The sequence below is a fragment of the Choristoneura fumiferana genome, chromosome 23, assembly GCF_025370935.1.
Source record: "Choristoneura fumiferana chromosome 23, NRCan_CFum_1, whole genome shotgun sequence".
NCBI classification, from domain to species: Eukaryota; Metazoa; Arthropoda; class Insecta; order Lepidoptera; family Tortricidae; genus Choristoneura; species Choristoneura fumiferana.
In genome coordinates this window covers 11,322,842-11,346,888 of record NC_133494.1, presented here as the reverse complement: position 1 = coordinate 11,346,888, position 24,047 = coordinate 11,322,842, and the positions used below count along the sequence as shown (strand labels likewise).

Sequence of the window (24,047 nt, the reverse complement as noted above, 5' to 3'; positions counted from 1 at the left end):
GTAGGTGGGAGTTAATATTCGACCGATAACGGCATTATCTGATAAATTCACGTGGTCGCTGGAACACAAATCGACACGTGACCGCTCGCCACAGTAACGTCTCATCTCAACAAGTCGTTACGTTGCAGGTACTTTTTGATAATCGTCTCATGAACATTTTACTGGCGACCCCATCTTTCCAGTACAATATCTATTCTTCTATTCGTGAAACGGACGTGCAATCTGATGAAGTGTAACTGAATATAAAATATGAACTTAATTTGAATCATTAATCACGTATGCTGAAATAGCAGTGATATCACATTGCATTTACCTACGACGCCGCCGTGGGAAAACGTGCTACTGGCATAATGGCGCGGTGAGGGGATTTTAGACAGGCGAGTACCTAACCTAGTCGCCAATGTAAACTAGGAAATTGTCTTTTGAAAAAGGGGGGACAAGTGTCGTGGAGTGCGGCTGAGCGGATAGATCGTGGCCGTTCACGCTCGGTGAGAGGTGAATGGAACCGGTGAACATTTGCTGCGCCAGCTATGTACATTAGGTTGTGCCAACGAGCCCGAACAATGAACTAAACGTCTGACGTTGTTTCACATTGCTGTACCGCTTATTAAAGTGTCCTGTAGGTCAACCTCGGTGTAAACGAAGGAAGGAAATATTTATACACAACAATATTAGGGAGATCCAATGAATTTCTACGATTGCTTCAATCTAGATTCCCAGTGAATACAAACATACTCGTATCATCATGATGCATCTTGATTTGTAGGTAAATTGACTAATTAGAACATACACACATACGGCTTAATAAATGGTTTTTATTATTTATTTATTTATTTATTGTTGTTTATACGAATCGTAATAATACGAGGGCCGCCCCAGAGCGTGTTGTTTATCGCTATAATGAACTAGTTAGCCGTGGTCCGCGGTTGTTTAAATTCATTACAAATATTTCACTCTTTAGTTATACACATTCACATTCTCACTCTCACAGCATGGTATTATTGGACATACTTATTGGCTAAACTAAACTTAATGACTGATATTTTTGCATTGTGCTAGTTGCTTGTTTTTCCATGTATCGCTACGAATAATGTATCGTATCGTGATATGATTTAAATCACGTCATTATAATTAAATTCAATAAAATACTCCCGCCCCGGAATGGCTATCGAATTTGAGGAAGGATTAAATCCTGGGTCGGATCACATCACAGTTAAATTTTTAAATTAACTGAATTCAAAATAATACTATGTCAAAATAGTAATTGGGAGAAACAATTCGATTTTCCATAAATGAGATCATCATTAAAACGTCACACTACATATTAATTGATCTCTGAAAGTACGTGCTTCGGAAGCTTCCGTGCTGAACGATGCAATGCAATTTTAATGCTTTAAACTTAATGCAGACGCAATATTTCAACACACGGTTTGCGTAGGTAGATGTTAATATTTCAAGTCAAAGGTGAGGCCCGAGTGCATGAGTGCATGGTGCATTTAACATTTCTCGTTGGGTCAGACGGAGAAAGTGGCAGCTTCGAATCGAGGGTGGCGTCGTCTTGCGAAAGAGATGCTCAGAGAGCCTCGCGCAACCGAGCCTTTTTGGGATAAGCACGGAAAGAAAGCGTATTTAGTACTAACTATCGTCCTTTTAGATGCGGAGATGATCACAGATGTACGTCTAGTAAAGTAACACGATAACTTAAGATTGTACTCACTTTATCGCGTTTCAAATTCTAGCTCTCAAAAGTTTGTCCAAATCGATAGTCAAAGTTTGTAATCTGTTTTGCAAAGAGATAAGCTTCGTGGGTACGGTTTACTTTATCGTGTCCCCAATATTTAATATTCATGGCTTAGTGTGATCCCCAATCGAAATTATGAGATAAGTGAGGTGTCTATTAAACTTACTCACTCTTTATAAGCCTTTGTGATAACCAAATGACCTTTCCTTTTCTGTTGTAATCGTTGCGCATTCACTGCAATTATTTCGTGTGCATTGTGACTATTTGTGACCACGGCATTGCGTCGATGCACTATCACTAGCTTAAATAACAATTAATAATTGCTAGGGCGTGTCGCTGTAACCTTGTCTCAGTTGCAACAGGGCCCGTGTCAAGGAAAAACCTACTTGCAGTTTCCCTGGCACCGAGAAATCAGAGACACAGATTTGGCATGGATAGTGCCGATAAATCCTATTTATGTTCAGATAGTTCCGACTCGATGGCGAACACGTAGCTATAACATCGGTTTACCATTTATTGATTCTGTTACACAACTTTACCGTGACCTAAAGAAAACGGCGCTGCATTGCCATGATCAATAAGCGTGTAAAATTAGACGTGTAAGTAAATATTTCCCTTATGCAAGTGATAGTTTTATCGATGGAGAGCGACAGTGGCACGTTTAAGTGGAGGGGTCAGATGATATAAGAGGCGTCGAACAAATGATACTTGGTGAAGATTACATAACAAGCAGCGCGGGCGTGAGTTGGATACCGCGCGCGCATGTTGCTGCGCCGCGTGTCAAGGATGCGCTGACTTGGGCATATTTTAACGAAGCTATTGTGCCATGGTCACCCGTATGATATTTTAAGATTTAGTTCCTTGTTTATTACGAGAGTAATAGTGTTCAATTGAAATTTGTTATGTGCTACGATATGACGATTTAGCGAAGTATAAAAACAATAGGTAAGGCTGATTTTCACATTGACTTGTAAGTAAAAATAGCTGTCGATGTTTTAAGCCATGCAACTCACTTAAACCAGGGTGCTAAACGAATTTTTTTGACGACCAAACATATAAATGACGTGCAAACAATTTAAAACGAAACAGATCACAGCAATTGCTGTCACAATACATAGATCAATTTGTTAAACGCCAATAGAATGGGACGTCATCTGCCTACGCTGAGTGGTTGGGTCGTTATTGTTTGTTCATTAATACATTGTATTGTGTAGTGCAGTTTAGCCGGGTCGGACGCATGCGCCGGGAGGAGGGAGGGCCTTGACTGCAATGCGCGCGCGGCGTAGCGTGTCAAGGGAGCGCTGCTTTCGCCGCCACCCGCCTGCCGGCCGCGCCTGCGCTGCTTGTGTCTAGGTATACATTTGACTATACAGGCACAGGCGCGCTAGACAAAAACGCAACCTCGAAAATAAGTTCTCCTTCGGAATTGAAAACGGTGTCAGTAAAATTTCAAGAACGTTAGAGAATGGGGGAAACTTGTAACCTGGCTGGAGTTTTTCATTTTCGGTACAGATTTCATTTATTCATCTTAAGCTCTGACAAGAAAAATAACTTGCGCTTACATTTTTGGTCAGTCAGTACATTATGTACACATCAATTTTTTGAATTAATCCTACCTAATAAACGAAGAAAAAAAAATTTTTCTGCTGAAACTATGCAGAAGGGTTATTATAAATGTAAATAAACCAAAGAAAATTTTTCGACATGTCATCAATATAGTCTAATAATTTAGGGGCCGTTTCACCATCCATTGATTAGTGTTAACTGGCGGTTAGGTGTGATGCCGTCTCTATTTGTTTTGTTCGAATAGACGGAGACGGCATCACATTTAACCGTCGGTTTTCGCTAATCAATGGATGGTGAAACAGCCCCTAAATATCGTAGGTATTATTTAAAGAAAATTGTATTCTTCAATGATGACAGAATGCCGGAAAACTTACCTGATGACAAGTTGTTGGATGTTGCTTCAGCATTGACGTACAATAGCTTATAACAACATGCTGAAGGTAAAAACGATTTAAACAGCCTTCGTGCTAAGTGTAGGCCTTAAACGTCAAATGAATTACCCATACGACTGAACTGTGCATCGCGCACCGTTCGCTATGCGGCCTGATTAGATGCAAAAAGATTTTACCTTGCTAGTATACCGACGTTCCCATTAAGCGCATATGCAAATGCTTACGCCAAGGGCGATGTTCTAAACTAAAGTAGTAAGTGTTCAATTCAATTTCAGAAATTGGCGTACCATACGAGGTAAATCTAGAGTTTTCTAAATCTAAAACCCAAATTGAAGGCGCGAAGTATAAAGAAGTGTCTCGTGAAGACAAAGCCGAGCAATCTTCTAAGTGGTCGGCGGCGCTGCGCGGAACAAAGCCCGCCGCACGACGCCCTCGCGGAGATAAGCGCACCCTCCGACTCTTAAATGACTTTAGCGCCACCGAAACAGCCCGCCTTTACCGAGCCGAATGAGAAACAGAAATATCGCCTTCAAAACCTTCCTTTAATGTATATCTAATGAGGAATGAATAACATCACGTCGAGTTTAAACTTATTCATGTTCGGGAATCAAACTGTGAATTTCAGCGTCTTTCCAAAGTACCCAAAGGGAATAAATGATAAGCGTTTCAGTTAAAAAAATGTGGTAAATTATGCTTTGACTGTTGGAATAAAAATATCTAAAAAAAACGTTTTGTCAAGGATAATAGCATTACTGTCGAAAAATCTTAACTAATAAGAAACAGTAGGTAGGTATTAATGGTCTTCTCAGTTCGGAAGTTTGGTTAAATTAAAGCAACGAGACTTCTATCTTATTACTTGCTGAAGATACCTATCAAACCACTTTGTAAACGTCAATGTCTAGTTGTCTACCTAAGTCTCGAGACAAAATTGACCTAAAAAGCTTGCTATCATGTTTTAGTCTGTACAGTTGAGTTCATAAACTAAAATCAATATCATCAAAAGCAAAAATTTGATCAAAAATATCTGAACACGACTCTATTTTTAACGGCGTAGAAGCGTGTTCAGATATTTTGATCAAATTTTTGCTCACAAGTTTATGAACTCGACTGTACAAATGAAGGAAAACTGTATAAGTAGCGAAAAGGAAGCAAAGAAAAACAATTTACTGACTGTGTACTTTGCCGTTAAAGTTGGTACATAAACGTGAGCGGCGAGAGGGCCGATCTCGGCGAGGCTCTGAATTTCCCGACTCCAGCCGGGGCGCGTCGGCGAAGGGAACCGGCGAACTGAATTATTCATACAATCGGACCTCAGACGTCAGCTCGTCGCAATATGTGACGATGTACCCACCTCCGTCAGTGGAACTACCAACAAATTCAAGTGGATATTGAATCAGTAACAGAATCATACACCTTCATCTTTAGCAGGTAATAAAGTAGACCGTTGTTTTTCATTTGCCTTGCCACATTTTCATGAATTTCGAAAATAATCTTGTAAATAAATAATGTATGTACTTATTGTGCTGATCATAAGCTAATATATTTTTTTTTATTCGACTGGATGGCAAACGAGCAAGTGGGTCTCCTGATGGTAAGAGATCACCACCGCCCATATAAGCTAACATATAAGTGGTTGTTAAAAGATTGTCAACATAGCTACGTTGATTTACCTGCTTACGTCTTTATATCAAAGAATTCAGACTATTTTACTCTGAATTGATCACTAAAAATTCGGCAGCGACTTCAAATCAAATCCATCTGTACTGGATGAAAAGTACCAACCTACCCAACGAAGTTTTGTGTAGTTGCTATAAAAAAATGTTACAAGAATGCTTATTGCTTAATATTAGACTACATCTGTACATAATTTTATAACTTTATATCATCAGATGTCTTTGTGGTGATGGTGGTGATGACAGCAAGTCTATCCAAAAATGACCTTGCGACCAGATACAAAATCATCGACCTTACGAGTATAATGCTGTCCTCGAACCACAAATCATGTAGTGGTAAGTCGCCAAAAGAATAATTAAATCAGAATCAGACGGCTAACTTACAAAAAAAAAGTACCTAACGTACCTCGTGTGAGTCGTGTGAAAATAGTTCTATACCTATAGTATAGATTACAGGAAAACAAATGAGAGTCTAATGGTATTTAAAGTAACACCGTTTAACCCGTACGAATATTTATATTTCGCTGAATAGCATAATGAATTAAATTAAAAAAAAATAACATAGCAACGGTAAATAAAAGAGTAAGAGTTCAGAAATAAATTATACCTTTTTATAAAGAAAATATTTTATTCTTTACTTCTGTCATATATATATTGGCGGTAAAGAGTGAAGTTTTCGAGAAAACTAACCTTTTAGCAGAAAAAATCGATTAATTATAAAAAAAGTTAGTATTTGGTAACATATTGCGCTGAAACTATAAGTGATATCGCTTTTGTATGTATGAAAGGTTTATGGTAAATTTATCAAGGATTATTACGTGCCTACACACTTTTTATGTATCGTGTACGGTTTTCTTTTAAAATGGAAAATACCGCGCTCCGGGACATATTCGAGGGCGCGGGAGGCGGGGGAGAGTGGATAAAATTTAACTTTGCTCTATAACCTACATATCCTGATAGATAAGTCTTCTTTTAATTTTGCCAAATTTTCAGCTAATTGTACTGAAGGTTCAAGTGAACTTGATGATGGCCATTCTTCCGTACTGATGAAACCTGCTAGTAAATTGTCCTTTAGCCGCTTATGTGTTGACTTCGCCCTTTGACGGAGCGGAATCTTGTTGGAAAGTCCAGTAATTACATTTTTAAAGGGTGTTTGATAGTGGTTTCTCAACACCTTCCAAAATGTCAGCCTAGTAATCTTGTGCCTCCATTGCATGCAACATGCAACTCCGTTGCACCTTCGAACGAAACACCCTACCACACCACACACTAGCTGGGTGATGAGTTCGCACAGAAGATGAGACCACTTTTGAGCATTTCTGTAAGAACTTTATTGTTTTGTCGATTAAATTTTTCTTCGACAGTGATTTTTTGGGCCGTAAGCATAATCTTTTTGGGACCGTGTCTGCTTAACAACTATCGACATCAAAGTGAGCCTTAATTTTTTTAAACGATCGTTTAAGCAGTGGGATTTAGGTTCTTGCCTTTAGATCATATATCAATATCCGGTTCACCGATATTCTGGAAATATTGGTGTGTAGAGCCATCTTCTTTTGAGTCTAACAGGGATTTCGGCGAAACCGTTCCCTGATTAACTTGATGTTAGCTGCTGTCCTAGACGAGCGACGAAGGCCACTTCTCGAACGGCCATCAGGAGAACATGTCTCTCTGTACCGTTTAAATGTGTAGTAAGCAGAATTGCGGCTGGCTCCAAGACATTTTATGTACCTCAAAATCTCCATAGGTTTTTTTCTAGCTTTATGTAGATAAATCACTGTTGAGCGCAAACCTTTTGTTCCCGCCATTTATCTAATCGATAACGTTCTAAACATAAAATTTTAGGTTTTTATCAGGCTGCCATTGCAATTTTTTTTTATTGGCCTATAAAAAATCGTCTCAAAACTTATGAACACACGAGGTACTGTCTGAATTTTGATTAAATACATTAAATAGTGTTCTAGAAAGAGATGTTTTTACTCGTCTCACAACTTATGAACATACGAGGTATTTTGTTAGTTAACGCACCGGATTAGGAAATCGTGAACACAGTACATTGAGTAGATAGGATGTACAGAAAATAGTGATACTTGCTAGGCAAATCGCATCGGCGGGCGGGACGTGACGAATGTGACTGATTCAACTAAGTCTTCCGTGGTGTTTCCGAAGAGATAAACTAGTTTCAAAAGAATTGTAAAAGCTTTTTCGCCAAGCCTTTAACATTTACAAAACGCTTTCACGATCATAATACGCGTCAAACTATGACTATGACACAAGTTATTTTTCTGGTGCAAATAAAATACATTTAGGTTCGGGTCAGACGGCACTGGAAGCTCTAATAATTTGCTTTTGATTTGACATCAGGTAGGTTTTGACATAGACATAACTTTATTTCGACATCCAACTTAAAATAATACACAATTTACAGAAAAGAAAAACATTTTGATGATGTCGAAAAAAAAAACTTGGCAGCATTATGCTGCAGTAAATATATGTGCCTACTACAGCGCTGATTTTCAGTCAAATACCTTCATATCTTTGCACCTAATGTGAACAAATAAGTTTGTGTAGGAAAAGTGTACAATAAATGAAATAAAATAATAAATTTATAGATTCTGTTTAAAAGTCAAAATGAAGGTATTGTGTTAGAGATAAGAATAAGTAGCCTTCCCGCCTGCGGGGAGCGCTTGTTGCAAATGAATTAAATACATATTTACTTAGTTAAAATTTAAAATTACTAATAGTGACCAATTTTTTGCGTTGAATGGGTTTAGCTAATTTAGAACAAAAAGTGCAAACTAAGATAATTTATGTAGCTTTCATATTAATATGCATTATTAGCACAGGAATTAACTCTTTAGGTGATTCTGTAACAAATACTCCAGAACATAACGGCTGATTCGGGAGCGTGCAAAATTATAAAGCAGGGTTGAATTAAATGATTTCGCTATAAATAATAGAACATAAAGGGCATTGGATAATTTGTATGTGGTGTATATGTTAGGCACGGGGCTGCGTGTGGGGTCATTGACACGCACCCCGTACTACAGTGGGGCACAGACAGACAGGACGTGAGTCACTCGTGGGGTTACCAGCTGCTGTGGGCAAAAAGTACCCCAACTTTTAACAGGGCCATCTGTACGTAAGCTTTGGTTTGTTTTAAAAATGTGTTTTCTGGTATAACTCGTGTTTTGAAAACGATTGAACCAAAATTCCAGAAATAAGTAAAGGTCAACATTCTAAAATCGTAATCGTCCGTTAAAATAGAAAAGTTTAACTTCGTAAAGCAAATGGCATGCTTGTATGCATGTGACTTTTCGTGACGCTTTTTATTTAAATAGTTTTTTTTGCTAATCTATTCATGCTTGGCTGGGTAGAACGTAGAACTAATCACAGTAATAAATTTTGTTTGTCACCTTTTCTCTTAGTGGAAGCGTAATTTATATACGTAGAATTGCGTATGGATTGTATTGTAGGGAGTGAAAGCTGTAGCTGTAACATATGCCGACCTCATTCGCAGCATGAAGTGTAGCCGCGGCGCCATATGTTACGCGGACAGCTGATTCAACTTTTTACGTGCATAACAATCGCGGCAGGTAACTAACAAACTGATATTATGAAAATAATAACAATCATTATATAGTAAACAAATGTAGTTAATGAATTGTTATTGACACAATAATAAGACGGCTTCGTAATGATCCAATAACGAAAATGTTTGATGATTAACATTAATAGAAAATTTACAAACGCACACGCAAGTTAAACAAATGAGTGTCAAAATAATAAGCTGAGTATAATGAATTTAGTTCGTGAATGAGAGCTTGTCTGCTGGGGGCGAAGAACTACAGATAGTCGACCTTCACCTAGGATTGGCTGGGCGTCGATCCTGCCCATGCTCGCTTGACGCGTGCATTTATTTATAGATGTTTCTCGCTACAGTGACAATCAACTCGGTTGCTCTATGTAATGTGTTGTTTCTCAAGTACATAGCAACGTATCCTATACATACCTATACATGTTTTGACCAGAGAGAGGACAATGCTCTTAGCGTTGGTTTTGTTTTCATACACATCATGCTTTTAACGTAGATCTATTATAAAGCGTGTAAGTTGCGTGACTCACATCGTTAACGAAATTTAAAGGCGGAAATTCATTTAGCAATGACGTAATAAGTAGCTATTGTAGCTATTCATTATAAAGATCGGCGTGAGAACAATCGCTCCAAGGAGAAGGCGAGCATTAGCGTTAGCGAGGTGGAGTAGAGGCGCCCTTGGTGGCTACGTTCCCATACAAAAGGATATGAATGTCGAGTGAGGTCTGAGGGTGAGCTGCGAAGCGTCAATAACCTCGCCGGTACGGATCGTGGAGGTTGCAATAAATACGACATCGGCGGCGTTGGTCTGGTCAAGAGCCTTTCAAGGCCGGGAGGTGAGGCGGGGAGCCTGCGCCCCACATTTGCGCCTGAGCCGTGCCACTCTTGCCCTACCGCGTGCATTCCTTCAGAAAGAACGCGTGACAATTCATCGTCGTGGATTATAAATACAGTCGGATTAATTTTCATCCACTCAGGTGTAAAATGTAAGGTAATCAAAGTCCTGATATGTACTAGATTGGTTGATTATTTTATAAGTTTAATAGTTTCTTGTATGAGCTTTAAGAGAAAATCGTGACCTGACGGTCATATAGCTAGTTACGTGTACGGCTCACTGGTTTTGTAACTTTAGTCTGTCAAGGTCACTACACTAATGACTTTGTACTTGAAATGTTAACGTAACAGACCAACAACTCATTGCAGAATGGTGTAGGTACCTAAAGCCTTCAGTAGATACAATCCTTATTCTTATCGCTTTAATAGGTCTATTAAATTCTCACTTTGTGACTACTTATAATGGCACAGCAATAATAATTATGGTAGAATGTATCTTCGTCGTAATCACTAAAGGCACTACACAATACAGCATCTGTCGTATCGGCACGGCAGGTAGAGCGCGAAGAAAAGAGACAGACATACATCACTTCACTCGAAGGATTCAACAAAGGATCGGTGGTCGTTCGTGGGTCGCGCGCAGTGACAGGAAGCACGGGGCGGTGATGAGAACTCACCGCAGGTCGAGGTAACGTGCACCCTTTTTTCTCCTATCACAGGACATGTCGTCTGTTAGTTAGTGCACTTTGAAAACCACTTCACCAGCGAAGCATTGACACCATGCTCACGATCGCGCACGTACGTCGAGGCACCACGGACACTACCACTGGCGGCGAGAGAACGCGCGCACTGAGCCACGATCGGCCGGCGGAGCGCAAGCTACCTGCCGTTTCCGCGGCGCGGTGAAGCGGAGGTGCGCATCGCGGCGCACGCGCAGGCAGGTCCGCGCCGCGGCTACAAGGAGGGGGAGTGATCGCAGCGACTCTGCTATGCCGCAAAAGCCCTATAAGACACCCGGCTCGCTCCACCGACAGGCTTGATCCCCGTCAAAACGTACTCGTTGCTCTACCACAAAACAACACCGCGGACAGCAGCCGGTTTAATGGTGGTGTTTAAACATGGCTACATTTGATTTTTAGATAAGGCATATTAAGAGCATCAACTTGACATTTGTGTAAGTCAAATATTGTTGGATAGAAAATATTCTACGTAAATGTTTTAGATATGTACTCAAAAAAGCAAAAGCGCTCTACATACTTAATACGAGCAACATATTCAATTATTCTCTTTGTTGACACGTGTTTAACTACTGATAACGATTTTGCAGAAGGTAAACATTTATTTTAATTAAAATGATAAATACCACAACACAAACTTCAGCAGATTGTTTCAGTTTGATCCAGGTAGAGTGGTAGTTCGATTTAAAGACTATCCACGATAATATCCGGGCATGCCTGATCTGGTGTGTCTTTGTAATGAATGCAAATTTTCAAGCAGCACTTTTTCTCGGGTTTTGGGAGTTTAATATGTATTTAAGTATGTATTTATCTATATGATTATATTTATCCGTTGCTTAGTACCCATAACACAAGCTTTGCTAAGCTTACTTTGGGACTAGGTCAATTGGTGTGAATTGTCCCGTGATATTTATATTTATTTTATTTTATTTATTAACAACTAATGTGCTATATTCATCCTCGGATATCAATTAGCAAATGTTTACTGTTGGTAATTGGAATTGCAGGCATTTCAAAACTGAAGAGAAACTTTAGTCATGTAGGTGTACGTCCTAATTTACATGTGAATATTGTTTGTTTAAACATGAATCATTTCTGAAGGCTCGGTCGACTTTCACCAATGCTCGTGTTCCTACAATTACGGAGCCGATTTTGTGGCCAAACGGCCCTTTGCTGCAGTTGTTCCCCAACGGTTGCCAACAATTAAATAGAATAACATGCATCTGCGAATTCTTGAAATAAATTATTAGACCCGCGCGGCACGGCGACCGTGCCGTGACCGTGTACATGTGAAGCGGGCCTTATCTAAAACACATGTAACTTTCTTAGGTAACGGGCACTCTGATTGGGATGCATTTCACGAAAGTACAAGTTACTCCACAAGCTTCGAATTGCGATATTTGTAATACCTATTAGCTCACTAAATAATATGGGTCATATGAGTTTGAGTGTCAATGTACAGTTGTACATTAAATAACGATGTAACAGATTGATTTGTACCCCGTGTCTTTGTCTTATCTTGCAGTGTTAATGATAATGAATGACAATACATTAGCCTCACCCGCGCGCATCTCCGTCTGCACAATATACCTCCACAATATATCTGCACAATATCCTCCACCCACACACGTCAATAATAAATTTAGATTTTACAATATCGTAGAAATATTAAGTTTAATTTCTTAGTGTTCGTGGAGAAGTACAAACACTATTGTACAATGACCTTTCACTACTCGTGAGTCACTCCCGAACAAGTATATCACGGTTGCGCATGCGTAGTGCAAACGCTATGAGAATCTCTTTTAATCACTGAACTCATGAGTATTGTGTTCATCGGTTGAGGATCGGTAGTTACCCTTCATGACGACTTTTTTTTATATAAGAGGGGACAAACGAGCATGCGGGTCACCTGATGGGAAGCAGTCACCGCCGTCCATGGACACCTGTCAATACGAGGGGTATCACAGATGCGTTGCCGGCCCTTTGAGAGAGTGATAGGCTCGTTTTTTAAACATCCCTAAATTGTACCGCTCCGGAAACACTGTCCCAGGAAGCTGGTTTCATACTTTGGACGTGCGTGGAAAAAAGTTTCGCTTAAAGCGGACGGTACTAGATTGTCAATCATCAAGGTGGTGAGGATGAAATGACTGACGCCTTCGCGAAGTACGGTAGTGAAACCTATATAGCTGCAGGCAACAATCCGAATAATTCAACTGAACATTGTCCATGATATATGCTGAACAAGATGCAGAGAGATGCAACATCCCTCCGCATTGCCAGAGGAACAAGCCGGTCAGAGAGTTCCCGCTTGCCGATAAATCTAGCAGCCCTCGTTGGATGCGGTCAAATGGAAAGCTGATACTGGGGTGCTCCAGCCCAGAGATGGGAACAGTACTCCATAAGCGGCCTAACCTGTGCTTTAAAAAGCTATAGGCGACGGGCTGGCGTGAAGTATGCGCCGCTCTATTCAGTTCAGGTTTCAGGGTTTCTTTGAAGCTAGTTTAGCTTTGCCGTCCATATGACCATGAAACTGTACATCGCTCGAAATGTCGACTCTCAGCTTGACCCCAAGAGAAGTCCCCTCAAAACGAGGCGATGCAACAAAGGAATTCTTTTTTGAGGAGAACACGCATACTTGTGTATATACTTGCTTGGGAAAAATAGTGCAGTGTAGTGGTTTCCCCTTATCTTCCACACCGCAGTGGCTGGAGTCCGGAGTTGGTAGTTGGCATTTGAGCTAAGTTTTAAAAATATTGCTGGCAATAGTAGATTTAAAAAATAAAATACATAATATGTATTTTTTATTTTACCCGTGCTTCTATATCCACCAGAGCTGAAGGCGAATAAATGGATTTTATGAATAAGTACACTCTGTTATTACTTCAATTGCAACGAAATTATACAGCAACATTGAAAATAAATATTCACTTAAGTATAAGCTTTTCTTTTTCATGAATTAATTACTATTTCTATAAAACTCATAATAATGTCTAGTTATATTTATTAAGTTTTATTTTTAAGGATTATAAAAAAAAACATAGCAAAAAAATAAAGGTAAGCTTTATTTCATTAGTACCCAATGACTGTTTTATTGTACGCCAGATAGAAATTAGGTACATAGAGAAAAAAACAAGGTAAGCAATAGGCGACCTTAACGCTTCAGAGCGATTTGAATATGCACATATTTTACTATTTTATTCCACTTTATAATTAAGATTGAATGGTAGTAGTTTCTATGCTTTTATTTTCTAAGCATTTCTAAGCTTGCATTTATATCGATACATACCTACCTGTAAATATTTTGTCGCTAAGACACATCAACACACCCAACAGTTTTGCCCAACCTACAGGAGGCTCGCCATTGCTTTGCCATATTTATTTACCCTTCTTGGTTAGTTACATACAAACATATCCAAGTCGGCGTAGACAAAATAAAACAAGATATTGTATTGCGGTGCCGGCATGCTATTACCAAATGGTTATTCGTTTAGACATTCATGTTTATTGCTGCTGTTTTACACACGCGTGACGATGTAATTCGCGTTTAATAGGAGCATCCTGAGTGCTATGGAGTTTTCGACTTGCACACAACAGAGCGGGAAGATTATTCTCATCGGAACCCGAATGACCCTCTCGTTTTTCCTAGCTGCCAAAATATCACTTGTCTCGCTCCGCGTTGTTCTCCGGGTAATTTAGTTTATTGTGCACCAAGTTTGAACGGAGCGCAAAAGGCAATGACTTAAATTTTTAAATGAGGAAATCTCCCCCGAGCTGTCCATTAAAGTGTTGGAAAGACGTTGTAGGAACGACTTTTATTGTCACTACTTGTTAAATAAAACTAAAAACTACACAAAAACACGCTTTAGAAATGTCATAAACGACAATTTCCTATCAAGTGATGATATGTTTTAAACACATGTTCAGTTTCCTAAGTTAATTTGGTAACACGGTTAAATTCATAGATTCCTCCTAAGTAAATTGTTTACCTACGACAAATGTAAAACAGTGAAAACAAAATACTACCTGATCTTAATACAATGATAATTATATTACAGAAATATTTTTAAGCGAAAATAAACAAAAGTATCATCATTATCCAAAATGTAGTCATGGCGAAATTGTTGCGCAGCCCCACAGACACCCAGTTCGGGACCAAATAGAACGCATATCGCATATAATATAATATAAATATTTTGACCAGTAGTATGTTTCCTGTTGTGAATTCTTAATAAGTACCATTGGATAAATAGGGTAGAAGATTAAAAGTGTGACCCTAAACTAGTGTAAACATAAGCTAGATCTAAGAAAATATTGGCGGTTGTACTTATATCAAAACTATCTTGAAATAAGTTAAAAGATCAACAACATTCTAAACCCACCCAAGTACCTACGTCAATAAAACCAGCTAATTAATTAATTTAAGTAGGTATCTGCCTTAACATTCATATCGCAGTTTATTTATGTAACAATTTTATAAAGTTGCTTTGGCATGATTTGGCATCAATGTTTTTCATATGTAAAAGGTGTCTTGGTCGAGACTGTTAAATTTATGTTTTTATACAGCTGCACTGCAAGAGTAGTAAGATATTTGATTCCTATTTAATCCATGACTACTGTACAGTCACCGTCAGATATTTCGTAGCGGCCAAGGTGATCAAAAATATCGAAACATGAACTCTAATGCCTTAATAATAGAGCGCATGAGCTGATATTTTTGACCACCTTGGCCACTCTGAAATATTTGATGGCGTACTTGTACTCGCGTATGGGGTAGTTTTCTGTTAAGCTGTGGATTTTTAGTTTTTATTTCATTTGATTTGACTAGGCTTTTTATTATTTACTAACTGCTACCTTTGAATTTAAAATTGGATTATGGTTTTTAAGCCGGTTAAGCCGCGGGACTAAACTTGTTAAAATAAAACGTTGAAATAAACATTACATTAACCCGTCGCTTCAAAATATTGAATCGATGTAACAACTGATTCCCGTCTTTTTATCTACGAGCCCCAATGCAAAAGAGTTCGTCTACTAGTTAAACTGAAAGTAACGTTTGTTTAAAATTGAAAAATATAGATTAGTAATACTAGTTCAAGAGTCTAATAAAAAAGACTAGGTACATTATTACTTCACAATCTTTATTTCCAATACAGTATTAAATAAAAAAAAAACTTATTTCATCATTATAAAAATAATTCTTCCACCAATGTCCACGCATAAAAGTTCGGCTATCGTAGTAAGTCCCGCAAAATAGTTCGTCTACCACTTAGTTGAATCTTCTTTACTACCAAAACTGCCTTAATTCTCAGCGGCATAGTAGCTATCAATTGTTCACATTCTTGTGGAGTTGTTGAACCCAAACTGGCAAAATGTTCTCTTTTAAATCTTCATCTTCATCTTCTTCTTCTGCTTTTGATCTTGATAGAAACTTGCGTCACTTTTTATTAATTTTCCACCACAGGGTTTCCATAGGGAGACAAATTTGAACTGTTCCGTCGAATGGTCGTCGCTACTCCATCGGAGGGATTTTTTTTAGAGCCAAGCCAGGTCATCGTCGTCTTTGCTGTGAGACAGGAAGCACCATCTTGTTGAAAAGTGAAGGCATTTTGATGTTTTAAATTCGAAATGGATGGCAGTAGACTCGTTTCCAAAATGTTTTGGTATTTCATCTCATTAACAGTCCCTCCTACAAAATGCAGGCGACCCACACCTTGTGCTAACATGCAATCCCAAATCATTACCGAGCCAGGAAACTTCACCTTTGTCTTAATTCAAGCTGTATGAAATACTTCGTCTTTACTTCGAATGTTTTTTTCCGTTCATGACCGATAATTATATCAAATTTGGATTCGCCACACCATAATTATTATTTGCCGCCACTGATCAGCAGTCCAGTTTAAGTGATCGAGAGCGAATTTCAATTTTTTATTCTGTCGTGCTGTGAGTAATGGTTTTTCTTTAGTTGTATAAAAATCATAACCCATTCTATTCAGAACTCTTTGGCGGGTATCGACCGATACATCTTTCTTAATCATATCACGCCATTTCACTGTAAGTTTTGCTGCCTGGGCACGACGGTTTTTCTTGATAATTTTCTTCAAGACCCTATTTTTAGCTGCACTCTTATTACGAGGGCGGCCCGGTCTCTTCAATAAAGACGCTGTGCCGTTCTTTCTATAATCTGGATGATTGACTGGATAGTAGACATATATTCAGGTGTAAGTCTTTGGTGATTAGGTAAATAAATTTTCCACTATTACTAATAGAAATTTTAAGTTTTCGCATTTCTTTAGCAATGGGTTTTCCACGACCCATATTGATCAAAATAATTAATGAAACTAACCAATTATTACTTGGAACATGTCTTTTTTATACCCTGTTACATCTTTACTGTCAAATAATAAAGATTTTTAATTTGAACCATATTTATTTTGCTATATAAAAACTTAACAAATAGTTAACGCTAGCCGTAGACGAACTATTTTGCATCAAATAAGAACTAGACGAACTGTTTTGCGTGAGCATTCGTAAAGTAATATATCCAGAATATCTATAATTTTAAAATAGTGATTATTTTATTAGTGCCCACTGCCAAATTAACGTCGTTTTGATGTAGTATTGTACAATATAAATTGTTTATAGCTAATGGACTTCTGAAAAACAACAAATTGATATTTTATTTAGATAATGTATGACTAGACGAACTCTTTTGCATTGGGGCCCGTATATTGAAAGAATACTACGTTCTTGGACATGATGGAGTAACTTAGCGCTCAGGAATATGTACAGTCACCAGCATTATATCCGCCACAGCGGAGCGTGCAAAAATATCTGACACGTCCTTCCGGCCCTAGAAATAGAGTCGTGTCAGATATTTATGCACGCTTGTTGTGTCATATATTGGTGCTGGTGACTGTACGAGGGCTGTTTGATAAATATCCGTTTTCTAAATATATTAATATCACTGGCCGAAAATAAGTATACCACCTTTTTAAGCCATTTTTCAAAGGTGGGAAAATTTTAAAAAAAAATGTCATTCTTTTGTTTTTTTTTTCTCATTAGACAGCAATTTAGTGAAAGCGTGAACTTAAAATTGTTAAAATGGAGAAAGAACAGTATCGGTCTGTAATTAAATTCTTGTTTTTGGAAGGAAAAACATGTGATGAAATAGAAGTAAGAATGCAAGCGGTTTACCATGAATGTGCTCCTTCTATGACAACCGTCAGATATTTATATAACGAGTTTAAGCGGGGGAGAACAACCGTCTTTGATGAGGATCGCCCAGGCCGGCCAATTGAGGTGACTACAGACGATATGGTTAAGAAAATTGAAAATATTGTTTTAGCCGACCGTCGAATTAAACTTCGAGAAATTGTTGATGCTGTAAACATTTCAATCGAGAGGGTACAACACATATTAGAAGAAAAATTGGGTATGAAGAAAGTATCGGCGAGGTGGGTGCCGCGTTTACTCACGGAGGAGCAAAAACGGAACCGACTGACTACTTCGGAGCAGTGTTTGGTCGTGTTCAAACGTAACCCGAAGGAGTTTCTGCGTCGTTTCGTGACCGTGGACGAAACGTAGGTTCACCACTACACCCCGGAAATGAAAGAGCAGTCAAAGCAGTGGATTTTACCGGGTGAACCTGCTCCAAAGAAAGCAAAAACCGTCCCATCGGCTGGTAAGGTCATGGCGACTGTTTTTTGGGATTCGCAGGGTATTATACATATTGACTACTTAGAAAAGGGGAAAACGATAACAGGGCAGTACTATGCCAATTTATTGGCTGAATTTGACGCCGTGTTGAAGGACAAACGACCCCATTTAAAAAAGAAAAAAGTACTGTTTCATCACGACAACGCCCCGGCTCATTCGTCCAGAGTTGTGACGGCTAAATTAGCACAGTTACGCTACGAACTATTGCCTCACCCCCCGTATTCTCCAGATTTGGCCCCATGCGATTTCTTTTTGTTTCCCAACCTAAAAAAATGGCTCGGTGGTAAGCGATTTGGATCAAATGACGAAGTCACTGCCGCCACAGAGGCCTATTTTAATGACTTTCCAAAATTATACTTTTTGGATGGTTTAATGAAGCTTGAGTATAGGTGGAACAAATGTATAGAGTTAAAAGGTAACTACGTAGAAAAACAAATGCATACATACAAAGAAAAATGTGTTTTCTTTCCATAACCGGGTACTTTTCAAACAGCCCTCGTATGCATAATGTTTAAAGTTCAGACTTCAAAGTAAGAGACATATGTATGTGAGAGGCATTTGTGTGGATGATGCTTGACAATTGTAAAATGATGACTGTACGGATAGTGTACACATAAGTGTTGGTTAAGCCGATTGTCCTGATCGTGTACGCGAGTTGGATTACAACTTGTATCGAATCTCGTCGATAGCAGAGAATGCATAGGTACATCGATAAAAAATATCAACACGGATAATTTTATAACAGGTTTCCTTATAGATGATTAAATCATGATGAATAATCCGAGTGAACGCAATTGCGAGCAATGACGCGGTTCAAAACAGATAATTGAGATAATAAGCAACATTTCGGAGATCCGACGCTGCCCGTGAAACGTGAACCGATACTTTCATACGTCGATAACTCGGCCTGAATCGATAGCCTATCGCGAATACGATGTTTATGGATATTGCCCAAGCATTCAAAAATTAATGCGCCTGCATTAGCCAGTGCTATCAACTAACTGATTGAACATATCACGGGCTTGATGAGGCAAGCTGCTGCCGAGTTGAGATAGAATTTAAATACATCTCACTGATTGCTTTTTTTTGTCTTTTCTGAATATCTAATAGAAATTGAAGAGCCGAAAAAAAAATACCTACCTTTTTTTGAGCGAGTGGTAAAGCTAAGTGCCTCTACTCTAATATTTTCTAACACATATATTCTTGATTCCTTTATATTGTACTGGTTCCTTAGACACCAAACACATGTTTCGTTGCGTACCTGTAACAAGATATTGAAATTGGTTAATTAACATAAATTATTAATCGTATGTTTATTGACTGAAGCAGTACTAATCACAGAAAATTCGTAGTAAGTTAGGCTAGACATTTAATAAAAAGCTAGCTACACGCGAATCCGCCATTAGAAAATGGGCGCCGCCGCAGCGAATGAACGATAACCATTTCACTAGGCGGCCATACTGAATGGGAAAATTGCGCTTTTCAGCAAAATGAAAGCTCGCTACTGTGCTGGTACCTAGATAAAAAGGTACATAAATTTTCGGCTCACAGCTCCTTTGATGTCTGTGAAACCGCAATGAAATGTGAATGTGATTTTACAGTAACCCATTAATAAAAATCTGTAAATAAAATACAACGCAACATAACGTAAAAGCCTGTAAAATCGTTGTTGGTTTAGCGTGCCGCATGCCGTGTCTATGGCTTAGAGTGAGACATTAATATTAGTAATATGGCGTATTAAACACGCTTAACTTTGAGTTACTTTGCGTGCGTGCCTCAATAAAGACCAGTAAAATCAAAATCATCAGTTAGTATTTCGATCAAAATAGTTCAAATACACCCGAGTTCAAGTATACCCGTGTGGTGTCGGGTTAGAATTACACCACTTTATTACTTCCGTGGATGTCGTAAGAGGCGACTGAGGATATAGGTTAAGGTATACCGTAGGCTAGCAACCTGTCACTGTTGTACCGTTTTTGTCAAACTTAAAACCTAAAATTGCTAAAAGTGGCTCCGAAGCGGTAATGTTTCGTATGCTCTGCCTACCCTATTTGGGAATACAGGCGTGATGTTTTTGTAGTTCAAATACACACACACACACACACACACACACACACACACCATGATATATATTACATACTTTACAATAAAACGCTTATAATTTGATGCAGAACAGAACCCATTGAAAAAGAGCCAGGCTAGTGATAGTGACCTACATTAGAAGTAAAATTTAATTTCTTTACCCAACATAGTTTTCATTTTCTCGTTTTCGACAAAAAAGGACCTAGATATATAGTATCTTCACTTCTAAAATAATAAAATTACATATCTAATATTTCATCCTAATTACGCCGTTAGTCGAAAAACACCATTCTTTTTTATTTTACTTATGAACAAGCTGGGATCAAAGTTATTTGAAATATACCTATATGTTATGATGCAGCACGATCACAAAATATACGTATGCTGTTTGGTGGCTTTGTGTTGCCAGGTTTTGCTGGATTATTATGCTAACAACAAAGTTCACGTTGTGTAACGTTTTATTTAATCAGTGTGTCAAAAAGTTCACGTTTAACATTATCGTCATACCTGTTTAGGTGTTTAAGTTATTTATAATATAAAACTTATATGCGAGTACCTACCAGCTTATCTTAACTAACTTGTCAATTAACAAATTTAAAAACATGCAAGATTGAGCAAGCATAATTTTAGAGTCCGGAGCGACGTTAATCCCGAGTCAGTAAACTTGGGTCTCCACGAGCATAAGTCTTGCGTACATCGTGCACAAATTAATTATTACTTAACCACTTGTACTGTTCGTGAACGGTTATTATTTATTATATTGTTCTTTCTTTCATACATTTTTTTGTTTGTGTGCTTTGACTAGCATTGGTTGTAACTGCTGTCTGTCAAAGGTGACAAATAAGAATAAGATCGTTCGAATAAAACACGTAGGAGAACGAAATCTTTCGGATGCCGTCAACGCCCCCCGGTATTTGTTCCTTGTCAAAGCGTAGTACGTGCCCTCATTACCTGAAACATCTTACGTTGTAAAGAGGTTACTCGTTTATTATGACATCGACGTACCTCAATACTGAACACGACACTACTAGCAGACTTTTTCTGTACCAACAAAAAATGGTGAATTAGCCTACATAACGTCACTATGATGTAAATTGTTCTGATCGATGAGAAGTGTATACAAATCGTCCAGCAAATTGTCGCTAAGATAAACATTTGCGCGATCCAACGATCGACTGTTGCTAAATAACGATTACCGACGTATAAGTAAGCATGTCTGTGCCCTACGCGAAACTACCAAGGCTTACCACTTTTAGTAGGCGACTGCTTATAAAAATGTTCAACGTCATTGGACCAGACACTCACTTTATTGAAATGCAAATTTGAACCTTCACACGTGTGCAACACGACGACAACATTTTAATGATTTTAAAAGATACATAAAATAACATAAAACATGTTACATCTCATTCATAGGTACGTGAGGATTGCACATAAAGAATTGTAAACTAAGATTGTTTCACATAATCGCAAGGACATACAACTGAGAGGCGAGATAGGATTAAGCACGTACCTACCGCTACCTATTTGCCAAAATGTCAATACCACATGGAGAATTGAAAATGCGCGCTCACTGAATATGTTCAAGGTTATTTCAACACAAAACAACACAAAAGATAGTCTTCGATAGAAAACGAGATAGCAAACATGTCGCGTCTTTTAGTAGGGGTCACGAAAACTAAAAGACAAATATCTATTTAGGCACTTGCGACTAAAGCCATGATCCTTGCTGGTTGATAATGCTTAGCAAGTTACTTGATAATGTGTAAACGTTCCACATTGTTGGTACCGTGGCTACGGGTCACACACGTTATCGCTGTCATTAGCGATCTATTTACTGAAGTTGTCTGCTTCTGATAACTTATTATTTATCAACAAAATTATATATTTTGCTTCAGACAGTCAATAAAACATTGATTCTGTTTGATGTTATTAGAAATTTGTGCTGCATCCGGCGTGCTACAATTTCGTAATATATCTTCTGAGTTAAGATTAAGATTCAAGGAAACCTGTAGGGGAGTTAACAAATAGGAAATATTTAAAATTGCGTCTTTATGAACGATGTATACATGACAAAATCCAAGGTAAAACAACACAAGGCTGCTGTTAGATCACTTCTGAATTACCGTTCAACCGCGACCGGAAAATGTTTCCTTATGAGTCGAATACTAAATGACAACTTATTGAGAAAACGTATTAATCTAGAATACTTATGACAAAACTTGCGCTCATACTCTTCTAAAGAATGAAACCAAGGAACTTACGTGTAAATTGGGTATACAGGAAAATATTATGGAGAAATACGCATACGTAGTAGAGGTGTATTTAAACTTATCATAACATACTTGTCGCACGGAAAGACACCAGAACCAACATTATTGGATTGGCTATTATAGTCACAGTCAGGAAGACCAGACTAATTAGTCGTCGACGGACCCCATACAATATTAGAGGACATTAGGTACAGATATTATTTCGGATTAGACGCACAAACAATACAAATAAATCACAACATGTCATAATTACTACAATAAATAAAACTTGTACCTTAAATGGAGAGATAAAATACTCTGCAATGCAAAGATTCCATGTACGACACTGGAGTCACTGTAGCAGACATATATTCAAGTTCCACACAATGCACATAATTACTAACTCGTTCGTTGCACGAAGCAAATGTAATCAAGCCACGTGCACAGAGCAGCGCGCCGAAACCAACTGGGACGGACGACGATATCGGTGCGCGTGCGCAAGCTCTCGGTCCATTTCCCCCACGCGCCTTGCTCCGTTAGATTTTTGTATCATCGATAGCGTTTTCTACATATGAGACCTACACACGGTTTGCTAAGTACCTATAAAAGACACGTTCAAGTATGTAGTCAATTTTATTTACTCGTCTATTACGCATCGATTTATAAATCTACTAGTGTCAACAATGACTATAGATAGGATAGCACTTATTTCCGTGCGTGTAAATAGGTGGGTACACGTTATGATACATCTACTGGAGTTAAAGAATTCGGATGGAAGCTACGGGGAACATTAAGTGACCAGTAAATACATAGGCAAGATAAGAAGGAGGTTTCGTGAACTTTGACGAAACTCGAATTGGATCAAAAGTGGACTTTTTAAAAATAGATTACATTGAAATGATGAACAGCAAAAATTTCGTTCATGAAAAAAGGTATCACAGACGTGTTACATGTACCTATCTGTTTTAAGTATATACATATACAAGGTGTTAATTAAATAACTGAAAACCTCAGACACCCCAAACATATTTTTTCATTTTAAGTTAGTTGGTTGAATTTATTTTTGAATACCTTCATTATTTTAACGCATTCACTGCCACCTGACTTCCACTGGTGCCACCGACGCACGTGTGCGTTCAAAATTACTTATGGATAATTATAACAGCGGCACTAGGCGAAGTTTCGAAAACGCATATGTGCGTCGGTGGCAGTAAATCCGTTATATTCATGTGTTTTGCTATGTCAGTAATTGTACTTCAATTCTTATACCTAGTGTAATTTTTTTTGGCATTTTTTCAAAATTAGGCATTAATGGCATTGTAATAAAAACCACGGCACGCGTCATCGTCAATGACTTTATCTATACTCTAAATTCAAAATTTGTATTTGTCAATTGCGCTTTGACGTTTTTAGAAGAAAATCACAGTGACAGCAAACCGGCCAGAATTAAATTATCGAAATAGTA

At 38.3% G+C, this 24,047-nt stretch overlaps 1 protein-coding gene across 7 annotated transcripts in view; it reads right to left on the bottom strand.

The window, feature by feature from the left end:
• The window catches only part of gus (splA/ryanodine receptor domain and SOCS box containing gustavus), a 59,170-nt gene that overhangs the window by 10,157 nt on the left and 24,966 nt on the right, over nucleotides 1-24,047 (bottom strand). The window contains exon 1 of one of the 7 annotated variants that reach the window (XM_074105925.1): nucleotides 22,878-23,067. The exons of 5 other annotated variants lie outside the window; for them this stretch is intronic. Coding sequence is in view for 1 of the 2 variants with exons in the window: in XM_074105923.1 (XP_073962024.1) it covers nucleotides 10,476-10,522 (47 nt within the window). In the remaining variant the exon portion in view is untranslated. Of the gene's footprint in view, nucleotides 1-10,475; nucleotides 10,710-22,877; nucleotides 23,068-24,047 lie in introns of those variants that run through there. One more of the 7 variants, XM_074105923.1, reaches the window with a different exon arrangement.